Raw genomic sequence first — 19,278 nt, 5'->3', positions numbered from 1 at the left:
TCACCCTATTATGCTGCAGGTGTCTCTTGTGTTTTTAGTTCAAGTGCTAATCTTGAATTTCACTCTAGCACTCTCATAGAGCTTTGCATATTCATTAAACCTTCTGAATGGGGCCAAGTTACTCAGCAGTCACAACTTTCCACCTGCTATCCTGCCTTTTGGTTGGACTCTGTCATTCTAGTTTTCAAATTCCCTGGTCATTCTAGAAATGCAAATTCTTGGGTGCAACCAGAACCTTTGGAATTACAGGTCCTGGTTGGAATACTGCAGGCCAATCTTCCATTTATCATTTTCCTTTTTGTTTGTTTTTCAAAGCAACAAACAAGCATACATTCATGTTGCATGAAATATAATGCTGTGCATTGAGAGCCGCTAGTAGCAAAAGTCCATGAGAGCATACAGCAGCGACTAGAGTTCAGAAGGTCAACCTATCAGAACTAAGGGTTCTGTTAGAGGAAACCATCACACAAGGCGTTATGGAATTACTGCCTTTTGAATAAACTGTTTCTTGTTGTTGTAAACTTCTAGTGCAATAACAGCTATGATTCTCCCCATTTACCATGCATTTCCATGTTTATGTGTACATGTAATCTCATGATTGCATCTCAGTCTTAGGGGCAAAACTCACCTTATACATTTAGGGTAATTGGATAACTGTCCCCAGCTGTGTTTATTTTTCATTAACACATATCTGGCCAGGGCCATTCTCCAGAAAACAAAACAGGATTTCAGCAAAGATACCTTTTACCAAGCACAAAACTGCACATAAACATTAGCTCATCTCACCTACAGATAAGAGAAAATAACCACTAGTAATTAAATCCTCAACTCCTTACCTTTACCCCGGAATATTTATACAAGACCTAGCTTAAGAGATTTACTGCTCACATTCCTGGGATGATGTTTTAGCCACTTGCTAATTACTAAGTTAAAGTAGTTACTTCCCACTGACCCAAGGAGATTGTCATCAAGGCCAGGAAGGCATAGGTGCCAAGCTTCTTTTTTGTTCAAATTAAGTTTTAATTCCTTCTCAACCAGGTGCTATTCCTAGATTCCCTAATTGATCTTAGCCTTTAGTGACCCTACCAGAGAACTCCTCTTTAGTCACTCCCCTTTTGGGTTGTAATTGGAAGCTGACAATTATTGATTTATGTGTGGATCTTTATCACCTCCCTCGGCCACCCTGAAAACTTCAAGCCTTGCATTGCTTTGCCAAAGAATTACTATTTGGTTATGTATACTGGTTCTCTGAGAGCATGTGTGTATATATACTGGTTCTCTGCGAGCACGTGTATGTGTATATATATATATATATATATATATATATATATATATATTTTTTTTTTTTTTTTTTTTTTTTTTTTTTATATATTTTATATTGTATATATATAGTCTCTCTGAGAGCACGTGTGTGTATATATACTGGCTCTCTGAGAGCACGTGTGTGTATATATACTGGCTCTCTGAGAGCACATGTGTATATATACTGGCTCTCTGAGAACACATGTGTGTATATACTGGCTCTCTGAGAGCACATGTGTATATGATGGCTCGCTGAGAGCACGTGTGTGTATATATACTGGCTCTTTGAGAGCACATGTGTGTATATACTGGCTCTCTGAGAGCACGTGTGTATATGATGGCCTCTGAGCACAACTCTGAGAGCACGTGTGTGTATATATACTGGCTCTATGAGAGCACGTGTGTGTATATACTGGTTCTCTGAGAGCACGTGTGTATATGATGGCTGAGAGCACGTGTGTATATATACTGGCTCTATGAGAGCACGTGTGTGTGTATATACTGGTTCTCTGAGAGCATGTGTGTATATGATGGCTCTCTGAGAGCATGTGTGTATATATACTGGTTCTCTGAGAGCACGTGTGTGTATATACTGGCTCTCTGAGAGCACGTGTGTATATATACTGGTTCTCTGAGAGCACGTGTGTGTATATATACTGGCTCTCTGAGAGCACGTGTGTATATATACTGGATCTCTGAGAGCACGTGTGTATATATACTGGCTCTCTGATAGCACGTGTGTATATATACTGGCTCTCTGAGAGCATGTGTGTGTATATACTGGCTCTCTGAGAGCACATGTGTGTATATACTGGATCTCTGAGAGCACATGTGTATATACTGGCTCTCTGAGAGCACGTGTGTATATATACTGGATCTCTGAGAGCACGTGTGTGTATATACTGGCTCTCTGAGAGCATGTGTATGTATATACTGGTTCTCTGAGAGTACAGGGATTGAGAACTTGAGAGTGTGATGTATATATGTTCTGAGAGTACAGGATGAGAATAGGACAGAGATGGAAAGAACTAGATAGAGATGAGAGAACATCAGGGGGGACTGAGAGCAGGAGGGACTGAGAGGAGCTAAGTATGAGAACAGAAAAGAAACTGTGTAGATAGGATTTACTTAGAAGAATAAAGTGAATGGACTAATGAATTCAGTGTGCTTAGATATTTGAATATCCTTCAGATTAGAATGCTCAGCTGGTTGTTAAACTCTTCCACAGACCCTGGCAGTAAACAATATTGGCTGGACCTATTATTGTTTACGTTAGTCATGTGCTCATGCGTGTGTGTGTGTGTGTGTGTGTGTGTGTGTGTGTGTGTGTGTGTGTGTTTCTTCCTATATAGCACAGGCTGGGTTCAAACATTTTTTGCATTTTCATTATTTTTAATTATGTGTGTGTGTCTGTGTAAGTGTGCACCTGAGAGCAGGTGCCCAAGGAAAACAGAGAATCAGACACCCCTGGTAAAGGTAGTTAGGAGCTACCCAATGTGGGTGTTGGGAGACTGAACTCAGGGTCTTTGTAAGAACAGTATGAGCTCTTAACCTCTGAGCCATCTCTCCAGTCCCCATGTCTCAAACATGACGCTCATACATCAACCTCCAGTGTACTAGGAAGACAGGCACACACCACACCTGTGGTCAAGATCCTCTTCATTCCTTCTCAGCTATACAGTACTTCCACCTTCGATGAAAGCACCTATGCCCCGGCAATGAACTATTGTTTTTTTTTTTTTTTTTTTAATTTTATTTATTTTATTTTACAATACCATTCAGTTCTACATATCAGCCACGGGTTCCCCTATTCTCCCCCTCCCACTCCTTCCTCTTACCCCAGCCCACCCCCTATTCCCACCTCCTCCAGGGCAAATCCTCCCCCCAGGACTGCAATCAACCTGGTAGACTCAGTCCAGGCAGGTCCAGTCCCTTCCTCCCAGCCTGAGCCAAGTGTCCCTGCATAAGCTCCAGGTTTCAAACAGCCAACTCATGCAATGAGCATAGGACTTGGTCACACTGCCTAGTTGCCTCCCAAACAGATCAAGCCAATCAACTGTCACACCTATTCAGAGGGCCTTATCCAGCTGGGGGCCCCTCAGCCTTTGGTTCATAGTTTATGTGTTTCCATTCATTTGGCTATTTTTTTTTTCAATAATTGAGTAAAACTGAAATTTATTATAAGCCACAGTTGTCCTAGGGACCTCCATGCTATATATATAGCGTCCATGGTTCTATGGGTTGTGGTCTGTTTGTTCTTTATTTTATATCTAGAATCCACTTATGAGTGAATACATACCATGACTGTCTTTCTGGGTTTGGGTTACCTCACTTAGGATGATTTTTTCTAGTTCCATCCATTTGCCTCCAAATTTCATGCTTTCATTGTTTTTCTCTGCTGAGTAGTACTCCATTGTGTATATGTACCACATTTTTTTCATCCATTCTTCTGTTGACAGGCATCTAGGTTGTTTCCAGGTTCTGGCTAATACAAATAGTGCTGCTATGAACATAGCTGAGCATGTATCTTTATGGTATGAATCAGCATTCCGAACTATTGTTTTTAATATTAAAAAGACAATAAAGTTTTCAACTTTGTAGTCATTTAAGACAGGGCCTCAAACTAAGATTCTCCTGCCTCAGTTTGAGTTCTAAGATTATAGGTATTCCCCACCATGCCCTGCTTATCCTATCTGAAGTTTCATTCTGCCCTCTAATTGGATTATGACAAATATGAGCTCTACTTCCATTATTCTGAAGACTCGATTTTAAAGCTCATTTCATTTCTTTAGAGTCCTAGAGCTGTTGGGTCAAAGAGCAAATGCCTAAGTAGTTTTGTTGGATATTGCCAAATTCTCTTCTACCATGGATGTAATGCTTGGCATTCCCGTCAGTCATTAATAGGAGTTCTTGTATAACTACTGTGGGATAATGCTTCTGTACACTGGTTTAATAAAATGCTAATTGGCCAGTAGCCAGGCAGGAAGTATAGGCGGGATAAGCAGACAAGGAGAATTCTGGGAAGAGGAAGGATGAGTCAGGAGATGCCAGCCCATCGTCCAGGGAGCAGCATGTAATGGCACACAGGTAAAGCCATGGAAAATGTGGCGACATAACAGATTAACAGAAATGGGCTGAGTTGAAGTGTAAGAGCTAGTCAATAGTTAAGTCTAAGCTAATGGCTGAGCAGTTTTAATTAATATAAGCCTCTGTGTGTTTACTTGGGTCCAAGTGGCTGCAGGACTGGTGGGTGAGAGATTTGTTCTGACCTTGGGCCAGGTGGGACACAGGAAAACTTCAGCTACATATAACATTACTTTGCATGGTATGTAGGACAACAAACTTCAGGGTGTGTACCAATTTTATAGGTGATGAATTTTCTTCTCATTGTTTTCTAGAAACAGGGTCTTGTTATATAGACCTGGCTGGCCTCCAACATGTGGCAATCAATCCTTCTGCCTCAGCTTCTCATGTGCTGGGATAATAGGCAAGCAGCACCATGTCCAGCTTTGAGAAATTCTTAGTGTAGCTTTTCTATATTTTTGGCTATTTTCTTTTTTAAGTTTTGAGGTATAATTAGAAGAATATAAATATAATCAGCACACAAAACTTTCCTCCTCTTCTCCAAGTCTACACAGAATTACTGATCTGCTGTTGCTACATGTTAGTTTGCAGTTTCTAGACTTCAAGTGGAATCAGTGCACCTTCTTGACTTACCATTGTCAGTAACACTGGGATTCATCCATGCTGCTATGTACACCAACAGCCCATCCCATTCTAATAGTGATGAGCACTGTGTGGACACAATACAATCATCCTTTTCCTGCAAGTCAAAGCAAATTTTCTGTGGCTACTTTCTGTAACAGATACAAAACTTCTAGGTCATTTTCAGTGGCTAGAATTCTATCACCTTTCCTTTATTTCTGGTCTGACAACCCTGACATCAAGCTCTAGTCTCTACATAAGAATGCACTATGCTAGTTTCATTTCTTTTGCTGTGATAAAACACCCTGACCAAAAGCATCTTTGAGAAAGGATTTATTTGGCTTACAATTCCTGGTTAAAGTCCTTCATTTTGAGGAAGTCAGGGCAGGAACTTGAAGCAACTAGTTACATACACAGTGAAAAGTAGAGCAATGAATGAATGCATGCATGGTGAGTGCTCAGCTTGCGCTTATACAATCCAGGATCCATTGGACCCTGGGAATGGTGGTGCCCATAGTGGGCTATCTTCCCCTATCAATTAGCATAATCAAGATAATCCCTCAAAGACATGCCCACGGGCCAATTAAATTGAAACAGTCCTTCATTGAGACTCTCTTCCCAGGTGATGCTAGATTGTGTCAAGTTGACAAAGCTACCTGCACATACCCACCCCCTTCACATATACATGAATGTATACATATACCTCTCCCCACCAGGAACCTAAACAAGGCACTGGCTCTATACTTATCACATTCAAAACTTTCTTTTTAATTATTAAGGGCCCATCCTACTTCTCAATTTTATTTACCAGTACATCTTAACATTCTACAAAGTCTAGTTTAGTATATAGCAGAAGAAACTTTATAGTTGAAAAACACAACTGCTGGGTCTAGACAGGGAAGACAATTACATTTGCTATTTTAGACAAATAGATAGGCCTAAAATCAAATACATGACTTTATTTGGAAATAAGAGACATGTGTATTTTATTTAAGAATTATACCAGTTTTATTACTGCACAAAAATAAAGGAACAAAGTCTAGTGCAGTTGTCCCTCACATCAAGTACTAGCAATCTGTTGGCTACTAATCTATGAAGTGACTTCTTGTTCATGAGTAGAATTTTAACAAGACAAGTATGACAGGAAAACCTATGTAAGCTATTATATATAATCACACAAGCTGGTCTTGTAGCTGCCAGGTTTTATCAGTAGGAACGGATAGCAGGGGGTACGGTGGCACAGTCAGCTTCATTCAAGGTCTTGTCAATGACAGGTCTATATTCCAAAGTAACCTTGGAGAAAAGGGTCACAGTGAATCAAAGCATAAATATTTAGTCACTTCTTCTGTAAAATTAAGCCATCAAAGCAGATTTACAGGCATGAGAACTTTAAGACAAAGGAGTCACAAGTTGGTAAATTTTGGTAACTCTTCCTTCCCCATTTCTTCTACAGCCTATGCTGACCTACAACTCAAGCTCCTCCTGAGCCTTAGCCTCCTGCTACTAGGTGAACAGTTGCCTCTGCCATAACATTCTGCTTAAGTGAATGAGTCTAAGCAACTATGAACTTTCTGAAACTGGGAGAAAAAAAAAATCTTTAATCCTTTGTTATTGATATCAGCTATTTCATCACAGTGATATAAACGTATTAATAATCAGTCACCACTTCTTCCCTACCATAAGCCTCAGACATCTAGTCATTGTTCGTACTCTTTATCTGGTACAGAAGATGAGAGCTGACCCTATACTAAGGTCCTCCTGAACCACCTAGGCACTGGATTCTGTTTCTAGCAAGAAGCATGACTCACATTATTCTATTGGTGATAACTCAGATCTGTTAAAAGCTGGTTTAAAACTAGGTTGCTTCCCAAACTGGCCAACCATCAAAGACCACATAGAGTGGCTCAGTGCATCCCTGGGCTGAAACATGCCCACATACCTTCCCAGTCTCAATGTCCACATACGAAAGGGTGTGCTTCCTCCAGTGTTCCTCAAATGGCTTCTTCTGCTGTCCCTGGATGGGCTTGGAGTAATCATACTCATCAACCCGAACCTGAGGTAAAACACAAACCTCTCTCACCATAGAGCAACATCAAAAAACACAGAAAATATTAACAGATGCACAGGGACCAGCCCAGGAGGTGGGCGCCTTGGCAAAGAAAGGGCTTTTGGAGGCAGGCGTACAAGTATAGAACATCTATTTCTGCATTTTTCTCTTACAACTTTATAAATAACTATCATTTACGTAGTTTTTCTTTTGGTTCCATGCACTGAGATTTCTTCAACTTTTTGCTTTAGCATTTTTAATTTAAGTGGGTTTTTGTTTTGTTTTGAGACAAGGTCTTTCTACATAGCCCTGGCTATCTTGAAACTTACTATGTAGACCAGGCTGGCCTCGAACTCACAGAGATCTGCCTGCCTATGCTTCCCAAGTGCTAGGATTAAATATGCACTACCATACCTGGCTTAATTTAGCTGTTTTCTAAGTTTAGCATTTATACTGATGAAAGTTTGTCAGTATACTGACTGTTAACAAAGAAAACTTTGCATGTGGGAATAGGTTAGATGAGCAAGAGGCGCTTAAAAAAAAACTAAGATCAGATACCTTGCTGTTTCCACTAAAACTAAGTACTGGAAAAGTGGCAGATAGGATGTTCCTTACCTGAGCCAATGGGTTAGAGCTGAGCCCTAGCTATACATTTCTAACTATAACATAAGCCTGCTGAGAATAAGCAGAATCTGCTTCACATCTTCAAAGCTTTATTTATCTCAGCTCCTAACAGTTAACTCTGAAGAAGCTTCTAGCCTTTGGTACTTACTGGGGATATGCTTGCTCATGTTTCTTTTCATCTACTTGATTTCTGCAGGTTAAATCGATACAGGCTCAAAGCAAATGAAAACTTCTGCTTAGCTCACTTTCCTGTTTATTCACAACCTTATACTGTCCAGAACCTGTGTACCCATCATGGGAAATCTTTGGTTGATACATTCATACTGAACTTGGAGCTACACCCAAGCTTCTCCTTGTGTTTTCTACCATTACATGTAGAATCCAACATGTGTGCTCTGTATAGACAATAGTCTGCATAAAAACCATGGTCAGGGCAGATCTCTAATTCCTTTTGCAAGCCTCAGGATGTGTCTGAGCTAACGACTCATGAATAGTTTAATTGGTTATAGTCACTGGATGCATTTTACCCTTAGCCCTGCTAAGAACCAGGCCTATTCTGCTTACAGATGCTGCATGGGCTGACTCAAAGCAAGAAAAAGGTACAAGATTCTGAGAATGAGAATAAAAATAGAAAATATTGGAGGTAAAGGTGTTTTCCTTGATTTACTTTTAGAAAAAAATAAAATGAAACAGAGAAAGTGAATAGGGATGAGTAGAACCAGATGGGAAAATTTCAGGTCAATGTGATATATCTTGAAGTCATACTTTATAATCTTCTCTGGCATGAGCTCCCCGTGACTCCTTCCGTGCCTCTGCACCATATATGGTCTGAAGTGCGCATAGCATCAGGTTCTGCAGCTCCAGGGTCTCCACCAGGTCTGTGTTCCAGACCATTCCTGGGGATACACAAAAACCCATGAGAGACAGATGGCATCCAGTCATGTAGATACTCTAGACTTACTAGCAACAGAGAGCTGTGGGGAAGAGACAGCTGGACAGCAGGCATGGAATAAGGTAATGGTAAATGGGACAGATACCAGCCTACCCCAAAGAAAGCAGTGTCCCTTCAGAATACTGCTGACTCACCTCTGTCAAACGTCTTTAGATGCTTCAAGTCTCCATATAATTTGCTGATTTTTTCACAGCCTTCTTGCAATACACTTCCCTCACGGAACACTGCAGCATGACTCTGCATCGACTATCATAAGATACCATTATAAATTTTTAACGCACAGAAGAAGACATGCAAAAACTCTGATCTTTAATTTTTCGGAATTTTATATATTTACACAATTTAAATAAACTAGAAAATTCAGATTATGAATTAAATTAAACTTAAGGTAATTTTTTCCTGGAGAAAGGGTCTTAGATGCATATGATCCTCCTACCATAGTCTCCCAAGTATGCCACTTTACCTTGGAAAAAATAAAATTTTGATTAAACTTTAAAAAATGTTTCTATGTGCTCCATTATGTATGTATCTCACAACAAATCTGTACATATCACTTATGATTTATTTTACTTGTCTGGTAGCATTTCTGGAACACGACTATCCCCGAGTCCAAGTGGGCTAATAGTGGTGGGTGCAGTGGGAGATCATGCAGTTAAAAGGAGACCAGGGCCTGAGAACCCTGGTGGCCAGGCACTGCTCCACTGTCTAAGGGACTAGAGGTTAGCTCCTGCCTACTTCACTCTCCCTACTTTCTGATTTTGTTACAGTACAATAAGAATCAGTCTAAGGACGTTCTCTCTCTCAAAGCTGAGAGAAGCTACATAACATGACACAACTCGTTCTGGGCAATGAAAGGTGAGCAGGGGTGCCATGCTGGCTTCCCAGTGTCCTGGGACTCAAGTTTCTGATGTTCTTCCTATTGGCTGCAAGGCACATGACAGGCAGTACTGGTCTGAGGATGAATGACAAACTCAAATATAGGAGTGCCAGAGAAAGCCAAGTCCCTGGTGCTAAAGCTGTTGCTTATTTCTGCCATGAACTAAGAACTCCAATGTTTTATGTGGAAAGAAACACATTTAAGGCTCCTGATCACTCTTGTACTGACTTGGAAAATGAGGAACAGGTCCTCCTGCTGTCAACCCCCAAGCACCCACACAGGATGGCTGTGGCTGTGTCTACTCCTACCTTCTGCATGCTGAGGCGTAGTTCTGATGTTCTTATGCTTCCATCAGCAAACCTTAACTTGTCAAGATTCATAACCGACTCTTCTCCAGCATTTGCTTTAATTGGAGGAACTTTATCTCCTTAAAAGAAAGCCAGAATTTAACTTTCAAAATCACTTAGGGAAAAAGGAGAGATTAAAATACCACTCAAATTACACCATAGCCATTCCAGGAGTCTGGAAAGCATAGAAGTAATCTGAGTCAACATTGTCTTGGCACCAAGCTAAGGTATGATACTGACCCAGAGCCAATTTTGTTGTCTTTGTTGTTTTTCAGACAGGGAGTCTCTGTATAATAACCCTGGCTGTCCTAGAACTCACCTGTAGGCCAGGCTAGCCTCAAAATTACAGAGCTGTGCCTACCCCTGCCTCCCGAGTGCTGGGATTAAAGGTGTGGGTCATTCCCACAGTCAATTTTTAAGAACATATAAACAAAAATATTCCAACATAGTAGGTAACCATTTTTGAAACTATAAACAAAAATATTCCAACATAGTAGGTAACCATTTTTGAAACTATAAACAAAAATATTCCAACATAGTAGGTAACCATTTTTGAAACTAAGAGACTTCTATGTAATCAGAATTGTTGTTACTCTAGTAAGTAAACTGGATACCCTTGAGATAGTGAGGGGTTAGCTTCCCACTTTTTCCCATGAAAGGATAAGCAGATGGCTATCCTGTGTGACTCAAAAAGCTGTCTGCTGGTCTTGACTCTTGTGCCCTTTTAACTAGACCTAAAGATCATGACTTTTAGGCAGGGGGTACAACTTAGAAGTAGAGTACTGGCTAGCATTGGTAAGGCCCCAGGTTTGATGCCCTGTACTACACTGGCCCCTGCAAAAATCAAACAGTCCTCCCCCACACACACACAAAAAAAAGTTCTGAGGTATTTAAAAAGTTGTTTTAGGTGGCATAGGCATTTTCTATTCAAGAAAAGCAGGCAACAGCTGCTTTCAGCCACCTCTTCTCCAAGGAAACTAGGGAACTGGTTCTTATATGTCCTCCCAGGCATGTAACTAGCTCACTTCCCTTTGTCCTGAGATAATCAGGAACTCACTATACAGTCCAGATCAGCCTTGAACTAACAATCTTCTTACCTCAGCCTTCTGAGTATTCAAATTACAGGTGTGTATGTGCCTGGCTCCTTTTTAGTGTTTAAAAAAACAATCACTCAGTAAAACTGACTTTTCTTGTGGTGTACATTTTTATAACTTTCAACACTACTATAAACAGGATACCCCAGACTTATACTTTAAAAATATTAGGCTGTTACCCTCTGGGGTAAAATATTATAAACGTTTTCATTTTTAAAATTAAAGAATTAAAGACATAGTGAATTTGCTGCCTTTTGTTGTTCTTGTTTTTTCAGTAGAGTTTTTCAGGTTTGGGCAAACAGAATTGTATTTAAGTACAACCAGCACTAGGACAGCCTAGCAGCCAAAGTCTGTTTCTTTCTTACAGTTTGCTATTTCCAGAATTAAAATCATATGTGCAGCCTTTTGAGTCTTACTCTAAGTGCCCTGTCTGAGATGTTGTTGAGCACTGACATTTGTTCTTTTCATCACTGAGTTTAAAACAAATCTTAACATGTATTTGTAGAACCTCTGCATATAAATACATAAGGTATTCTTATAAAACTTTCTTTTTCTCATTCTCAAAGCAGGGCACCTGAATCTTTACATTGCTCTAGGAGAAGTGATTTTGATCCTCAATGCTAAGTACAAGGCTAACAAAAACCTACTTTTGGTGTCAGAGAAGATACTCTGAACCTTGTCTGTGCAGCTGGCCAGCACTAAGGACCAGGAATTGTCTTTACATTCTAGCTTGTACTGTGGCATGACTAGAAGTGTGAAGATGCAAGACATAAAACTGATGACCTGCATCTTTCTATTTACCAGTGAGGCAAGAAAGTGCTAGTTTCTATGTTATCACTACTGTTCATTATAAAACATCCACTATATAAACTGTACAATTTATACCTACAATTAACAAGAGGAAAGAGTAATGGATGTGTCAGGGAGAGTCTCTATCCTCCTCCTCATGAGATGTCCTCTCACACCGCTCTTCTGAGCAAATAGACAAAACAGCTACAGTGGAGGCTTCTTGGAGGTTGGAGCTCTAGTAAACTCGTGGTCTGGTCTCTACAAGCAGAACTACACTCCAACACAAGGCACACTTTCCTTTTACACATTGTTTTAAGCTACCATAAGAAGACATCAACTGAAATTCATTCTATCCCTGAGGGGCAGAGGCTTATGTCATCCCTTTATTAATGAAATTCCATTATATCTTGTTTTTAAAACAGACAAGCATTTTTCTATAATTACCAAGAAGTCACAGATTTATTTTTACTATTAAAAATATTTCAATGCAAAAGAAATTTATAACAGGTAAATAATATGTAATCAACTTCCCCTCAAATACCAATTTCTTAATAGTGTCTTTTAAGGATACAATGACTATTTTTAAAAAAACCAAGCCATACATGAGGGTGTACACAGCACTCAGGAAGCAGAGGCAGCTGGATATGAGTTCAAGGCCAGCTTGGCTGATAAGTTGAGTTCTGGACCAACCAGAGCTACATAGTGAAACCATGTCTTTAAAAAAAAAAAAAAAAGTGACCCAAATCCTTTACCTTCTTGACTATTAAGATTCCTGAGAGTCTAGTCTCAACATAATCTGTTTCTATGAGAAAAAATAGAGTTCCTCTTTGATCACTAAGCAAATTTCCAGCAACAAAAACTATGGAATCTTCTAAAATAGCTTGAAGGCTTAAGAGAACACATACCAGGTCTGCAAGATTCTTCAATGCTCAGGGCACAGGCTCGGCCAAAGACTACGAGGTCCAATAAGGAATTTGCTCCAAGTCGGTTGGCACCATGCACCGAAGCGCAGGCAGCCTCCCCACAGGCATACAGGCCAGGCACAATCTGATCCTGTCCATTCACATGCTTTAGCACCTGCAGGAATATTTCAGATGAGGCTTCAAAAACGCCTATGTTTCCCTAGCATACTTCCCACACCTGACATAGAAAAAGTAAAGACTACATCTTCTCTATTTCACTCTTTTTAGTATATCCCCAGTTCTCCTTTTGCTCCTGAACGCTTGGTGTTTGTTACAAGCAGGTCAAAGATGGTCGGGGTTCCTCAGAGTCTCAGTCACCACCTGATCTAAGGAATGTGGCAGGTGATGGAACATTAAAGGGAAGAGAAAAAACTGAGGATCATCTATGAACTGGGGTAGTAATTCCTACCCTTTGTCCTGACAGGAGTTCAAAGCAGGACCAGCTGATAAGCATTTGTGAACTGCTCATAACCCAAGTGTCAATTGTATATATAGATCACCTATTTATAAGGTCACCAATATCAGATTATTTAGAAAAGCAACTGTAAAATGGAAAAGTGTATAGTATTATAGCTATAGGGTAGTTAACATGCTATTGGTTGTTACCAAGTAGAAGTAAACCCAGGAACATCACCTAGCCTCTCACTGCCTAGCAGAAATGGCATTTTATAATTTAAACTACTAAACACACTGCACTTTGGAGGGAAAAATGCCTGTTTTTGCTTCTATGCCTTTAAGTCCTGAAAGGATTTCTGTGAGGTGGGCTTGTCACCATCACCTGCCCCTTGTAGTTAGTGGGAATCCCACCCATGTTGTAATGCACAGTGGGGAGGACAGGGATAGGCTCCTTGGTGACATCCACACCAGCGAAGATCATAGCCGTCTCTGAAATTCCAGGCAGACGTGTAGCCAGCTGCTCAGGGGGCAGATGGTGCAACTGCAGGTAGACGTGATCTTTCTCCGGGCCACAGCCTCTGCAAATACAACACTGTACCATGAGGCAAAGACCAGTAAGAGCCAACTAAAATCACTGAAGTATGTGAACTTCAACAATCCTTGATCTTGAAGAAAATTTCACCTTCATCTATGGTCAGCATCTCATTTTTTTTTCCCTTCAAGTATTTTTTTTAATCATCTACAGAGTGTCTGGAACAATTCTGTACAGGGACACAAGCAAGAATAGAAACCTGTACTCACCAAAGTCACATTCTCATCTTGGGTATCATGATTTCCTATGTTTTCCTTGGTAAATGTGTTACAAAGTCTCCCATAACCCATCAGATTCCTCTATTTTAAAGTGTCAAACCCACATAAGTACCTGCATTAAGTAACAGGGTTGAGGCCTGAGAGCCTAAAGCAATTTCACCAAAGGACAAGCAACACACAAGCCCTGAAGGTTACCTACCAAGACACCTGGAGATAGTGACCGACAACCTAACTCTGAGGCTTATGAGTATTAGCTGGGTGTGTGAGTCTCACTCTCAGACTGTGAGCACATGATATGCTTACTTTTACACATATTGATGTGAAGAAGATTCTCAAAACGTAGGTCTTTAGGGAAATATCACAAACTAACAGATGTTAGCCAGAAAATAATGGGGTAGCTTTATCCTTGTAGGTAGGTGCAGGGGTGCCTGTCTGCAAAGGTAAAGTGCTAAAATACATAGATGTTACCTAACGGCTACCAAAGAGAAAAGAAGAGGACACATATTTGTCCACCTGGCTACACTCAATGATCCCTGGAGGGGAATCACAAACCTTCCTTCACGGATCTCCATGGTCATGGATCGAGATACAACATCTCTAGAAGCCAGGTCCTTGGCAACAGGGGCATATCTCTCCATGAACCTTTCACCTTGACTGTTGATGAGAATACCTCCCTCTCCACGGCATCCTTCTGTGATGAGACAGCCAGCACCATATATACCTGTCAAAATCCAGGTGATTAAATGCGTATAAATGAATGATGACTAGGTAGCTATTTCAAATGGCTAAATCCTTTTTTAGAAACCATATTTTGGGGAAAAGAGACACAAAGAGCATTAAACTCAGGAAGAAAAGTCAAGTAGGAGGTGTGTGTGACAGGAGCAGTGACGAATCAGGAAGCACAACAGACCCAGGAAGGGTAGCTTACCCATAAGGCTCTAACCCATATCTCAATACACATCATGTGTGTTTAGTAGACTTGATTTTTTTTTTTTTCCTCGAGACAGAGTTTCTCTGTGTAGCTTTGGAGCCTGTCCTGGAACTCGCTCTGTAGACCAGGCTAGCCTTGAACTCAGAGATCCACCTGCCTCTGCCTCCAGAGTGCTGGGATTAAAGGTGTGCACCACTACCACTGGGCTAGTAGACTTTTAAAATATACCTTTATACCAAGAAATGTGGTAAAAAATTTAGGCAGGAATAAATAAGCTTGGAAAATTTCTGAAGTACACAAACAGCAAAACTGACAAATTATTTTAATGGTTAATATTTATGTTTGTATCAATCCTAAACATTCACTCATTTAAGTTCTATGATGGCCCTGGGTAATAAGAAGCTATCCTCAGAGAAAAGAAAGTTGAAGTAATATATGGGTTCTTAATATAAATCTGTGTCCCTCAATGTAAGGAAAAACAAGGAATGTCAAGTACTGAATTTTAACAGGAGAGGCTAAAATAAGTGTTATTTTTGAAGCGAATTTTTTTTCATATGCCAAAAGGGCTCATGCTCTAAAAGTAAGAACAGAAGTTCTTACATTTCACCTTCTTTTTACTTTTTATAGTTTCAGTAACATCCTTTGGGTAGTTTATTTCTTATACATTGTGAAGGAAGCATTAAAAAAAATGGGAGTACTAAACATAGTATATGACAGGAAATCCAGAGGACCAGTGACACTGGACAAAAATTGCAGTAAGAAAACGAACACAGTTATTTTTCATTCTCTATCTCCGTCCATCTCTCTCCTCTGACAGGCAGCAAGAGCTAATTTTTCCCACAACGAGCTCTTTCCCTCTTCCAAATCCAAACCTAAACTCTGGCATCAGATTGAGTCTGTCTGGTCTGTTCTAACTTCATATCCCTCTAACTATGGGTGTCTAAAACTAAATATGAACTGCCTTTATGGAACCAGGATTCAAGACAGGAGAAGTGCATAGGTATTGCATGTTTATAAGACACAGAAGAACCCAGAGCCAGACAGGTACCCCATCCTACCTGTGGGGTGGAACTGAACAAACTCTAAGTCCTGGCAAGGCAAGCCAGCCCTGGTGACCATGGCTGTGCCATCCCCTGTGCTGGTATGGGCAGATGTGCAGCTGAAGTAGGTTCGACCATAACCCCTGAAAACAGAAAACAGTGACTATGAGCATCAGTTGACACCAAACCTTTTCTTACGAAATCGAGAATATATAGTGTGGCCTCTAGGGCACGAACCTCTAAGAACTCCTTGCTTGTACTCTGACCTATGCATGTATGTACATGGCACACAATACTGGGAGGCCACATTTGTGATGCTGCTACCATGGGATGGATGGAAGTCAAAAGATAGAGAAGGGGAATTTTGTATTTTTTTTTTAAATTTGGTACTCTGTGCTTTATCTCCAAAGAATTTTCCTGATAAGGATATATTACTTCTATAATGAAAAAAATTAAATATTTATTGATTTGTTTTTTTCTTTTATTATTTCTTCCCCAGCCTTATTGTACATTTATAAGACGTCCACATGATCTGATAAATGTATACTAGGAACTGATTTCCACAATCAATTTCATTAACACATCCATAACCTTACATAATTATCCTTTCTTTGTGGTGTTGACATTTAAGACTCTTAGCAACTGAATCATTAATTATTGTAGCCAACATGCTACCAATCAGGTTTCAGAAATTGCTCATCTCATGACTCAAACTATTCTTGTTTAAATACAGATGTCCCTCATAGGCTTATATATTGAAAAGGCTTGGTCCATAGCTAGTTGCATTATTTGGAAGACTGTGAAAACTTTAGGACATGGAACCTTACTAGAGAAAGTAGATCTCTGGGGGGTATATCTTATTCTATATACAATCCTGGATTAATGTCTTTCATTCTTTGCCAAATCACATACTTGTCACTAAAATATCCTGCTTAAGTGCATGAATCCATGTCACCATGCACTGAGCCTGCTGAAACCGTAAGTCAAAATAAACCCTTTCTTGCATAAACTGGTAACAGTCACAGTCTGGCTAATTCAATCCTGTATCTTGGCCACTGTGAATAATACTGCAGCAAACATTTGCATTGATGATATATTCATAATGTTGTTATGCTGACTTTATTCCCTTAACATATGTGGCCATGGTGGGACTGATGCATCATGTTAGTTTTACTCTTTGGTATTTTTATTTTTAAAGGTATGAGTGTGATGTGCTTGCATGTCTACGAGTGTTTGTGTGTATGTACGCCTGATGTTAAGACTGGGTATCTTTGTGGTGATACATTGTGTATCAAATAAAGCTTGCCTGAGGATCAGAGGACAGAGGCCAGGCAGTGGTGGCACACACCTTTAATCCCAGTACTTGAGATCTCATGCCTTTGCTACCAGTATTTGGGAAGCACACATGCCATTAATCCCAGCACTAAGAAGCAAGTGCTATGGCCGGGAGGAGAAAGGCATATAAGGTGTGAGGAGACAGGAACTAGAGGTTTTTTCAGCTGAGGACTCAGAGGCTTTCAGTCAGAGGATTCGTGGAGACAGGATCTTGCCTTCCATTTGGCCTGAGGATTCCGTAGTGGTGAGAAGTTTCTCTAGTGGCTTGTTCCTTTGTCTCTCTGATCTTTCAGCATTTAACCCAATATCTGGCTCTGGGTTTTTTTTATTATAAGACAATTTAAAATTTGAGCAACATTTCTTTCTTAATTGCTCTCTAATTTATTGAAGCAAGGTCTCTTAACTAAGCCAAGAGCTCATCAACTAGCTAGTCTAGCTAGCCAGTCTGTGCTCAGAAATCCCAACTCTGCCTCTTAAATCATGGGATTACAGACAGGGCAACACTTGCTCAGCTCTATGTGGGTTCTGGCTATCTAAGGTCTGATTCTCATGTGAGTGGCAAGTACCTTGTCTACTAAGCCATCTCCTTAGTCTTCTTTAGTTTTCTGAGGAACCTTCACAATGTCTACCAATTTATACTCCTAATAGTCTTTAGGGACACTTTTCTCTATATCTTTTTTTTTTAAGATTTATGTATATGTGTCTGTGTGAGTTATACAACATTTGTGCCAATGCCCAAAGAAGCTACCTCAGAGCTGGAGTTACAGGTAGTTATGAGCCTTCTGAAGTAAGTGCTGGGACCAGAACTCAGGTCCTCTGCAAGAGTAGCAGCTCTTAATTCTGAGCCATCTCTCCAGCCCATTGTTTTGGTTAAAAAAATATATTATTACTGAGTGTATATGGTAAGCGTGGGCACAGGCACTGTGATGGCACATGTGTCAAGAGTCAGATGAAAACTTTAAGAAGTCTGTTCTGTTCTTCTATTATAAGTTCTAGAGCTCGAACTCAGGTAGATTGTCACATTTTTGTGGTAACTGCTTTTACCTAGTATAATGGTTTAAATAAAAATGGCCTCTATAGGCTCATATATTTGAATTCTTGGTCCCCAGTTGGTGGAACTGTTTGAGAAGGATTGGAAGGTGTATCACTGGGGGTGGGCTTTGATGTTACAAAAGACTCTGGACTTTCTGCTTCATGGTAGTGGATCAAGATTGAACATCCAGCTACTCCTTTATTCAACCATCATGGACTCTAGCCCTCTGAAACTGGAGGCCAGATTTAACACCTTTTATAAGTTGCCTTGGTCATAGTGTTTTATCAAACAATAGAAAACTACAACAGTTGGCCCCGTTTTCACTACATCTTCATCTACATTACTATTATTTGTATCTTTACATTAACCATCCTCACAAATGTGGCTGTTACTTGAACTCCCCAGATGTTTAATGGTGCTGAGCACCTTTTATAAACCTGCTGACCATGTGCATTTCCTATGCCCTGGGAAAAACATCTATTCAGGTTCTATATCCATTTAAAAACATTTATTTAAACTTTCTTTTCATTTTTTTGGAGGATGGTGGTGGTAATAGAGGCTGAATCCAGGACAACATGTATTCTAGAGAAGCAAATACTCCACAACTGAGATATACCCTCAGCTCTTAATTTTTAAAATGGTAAAAATAAAGTCATATCAAGTGAAAGTTACTTATTTTCATCATGCAAGCAGATAGTATTTCTTGATTCTAAGAATCATTATACACAGTAAACAAGAAGCAGGAAAGTTTATCTGAAAAGGCCATGTGATTCTCCCGGCTTATTCTTTACGTAAGAACAGGCAGGGTATGCTTTATAACCCCCAATTTTGTCCTACAATGCTCAAAGAACATCTATATTGTGATGAAGGTACCAAGGCTGGAAAAGGTTACCTTGCACATGAAGTGAAATAAAGGCCTATGTCTGACCCTTTGTTCTGAACCAGTTTTATTTAAGAAAAAAGCAAATAAACCCTCCTCCTAAATGTTGAATCTCAATTTTTCTGTAAGAAATTAAATACAGTTAAAAAAAAAA

At 39.9% G+C, this 19,278-nt stretch overlaps 1 protein-coding gene across 1 annotated transcript in view; it reads right to left on the bottom strand.

Moving 5' to 3' along the window:
- Positions 1-5,325: 5,325 nt before the first annotated feature.
- Sdha (succinate dehydrogenase complex flavoprotein subunit A) overlaps positions 5,326-19,278 on the bottom strand; it is a 28,338-nt gene continuing 14,385 nt past the window's right edge. The window contains exons 7-15 of the mRNA XM_028873635.1: positions 15,895-16,019; positions 14,458-14,626; positions 13,478-13,673; positions 12,643-12,814; positions 9,816-9,934; positions 8,765-8,876; positions 8,444-8,574; positions 6,947-7,060; positions 5,326-6,300 (exon numbers count right to left, since the gene is read on the bottom strand). Coding sequence (XP_028729468.1) covers positions 6,214-6,300; positions 6,947-7,060; positions 8,444-8,574; positions 8,765-8,876; positions 9,816-9,934; positions 12,643-12,814; positions 13,478-13,673; positions 14,458-14,626; positions 15,895-16,019 — 1,225 coding nt within the window. The 3' untranslated portion in view covers positions 5,326-6,213. The remainder of the gene's footprint in view (positions 6,301-6,946; positions 7,061-8,443; positions 8,575-8,764; positions 8,877-9,815; positions 9,935-12,642; positions 12,815-13,477; positions 13,674-14,457; positions 14,627-15,894; positions 16,020-19,278) is intronic.

This window comes from Peromyscus leucopus, chromosome 19 (genome assembly GCF_004664715.2).
Source record: "Peromyscus leucopus breed LL Stock chromosome 19, UCI_PerLeu_2.1, whole genome shotgun sequence".
Lineage (NCBI taxonomy): Eukaryota > Metazoa > Chordata > Mammalia > Rodentia > Cricetidae > Peromyscus > Peromyscus leucopus.
Note: the sequence above shows the minus strand (reverse complement) of the source record. Positions and strands in the feature narration are given on the sequence as shown.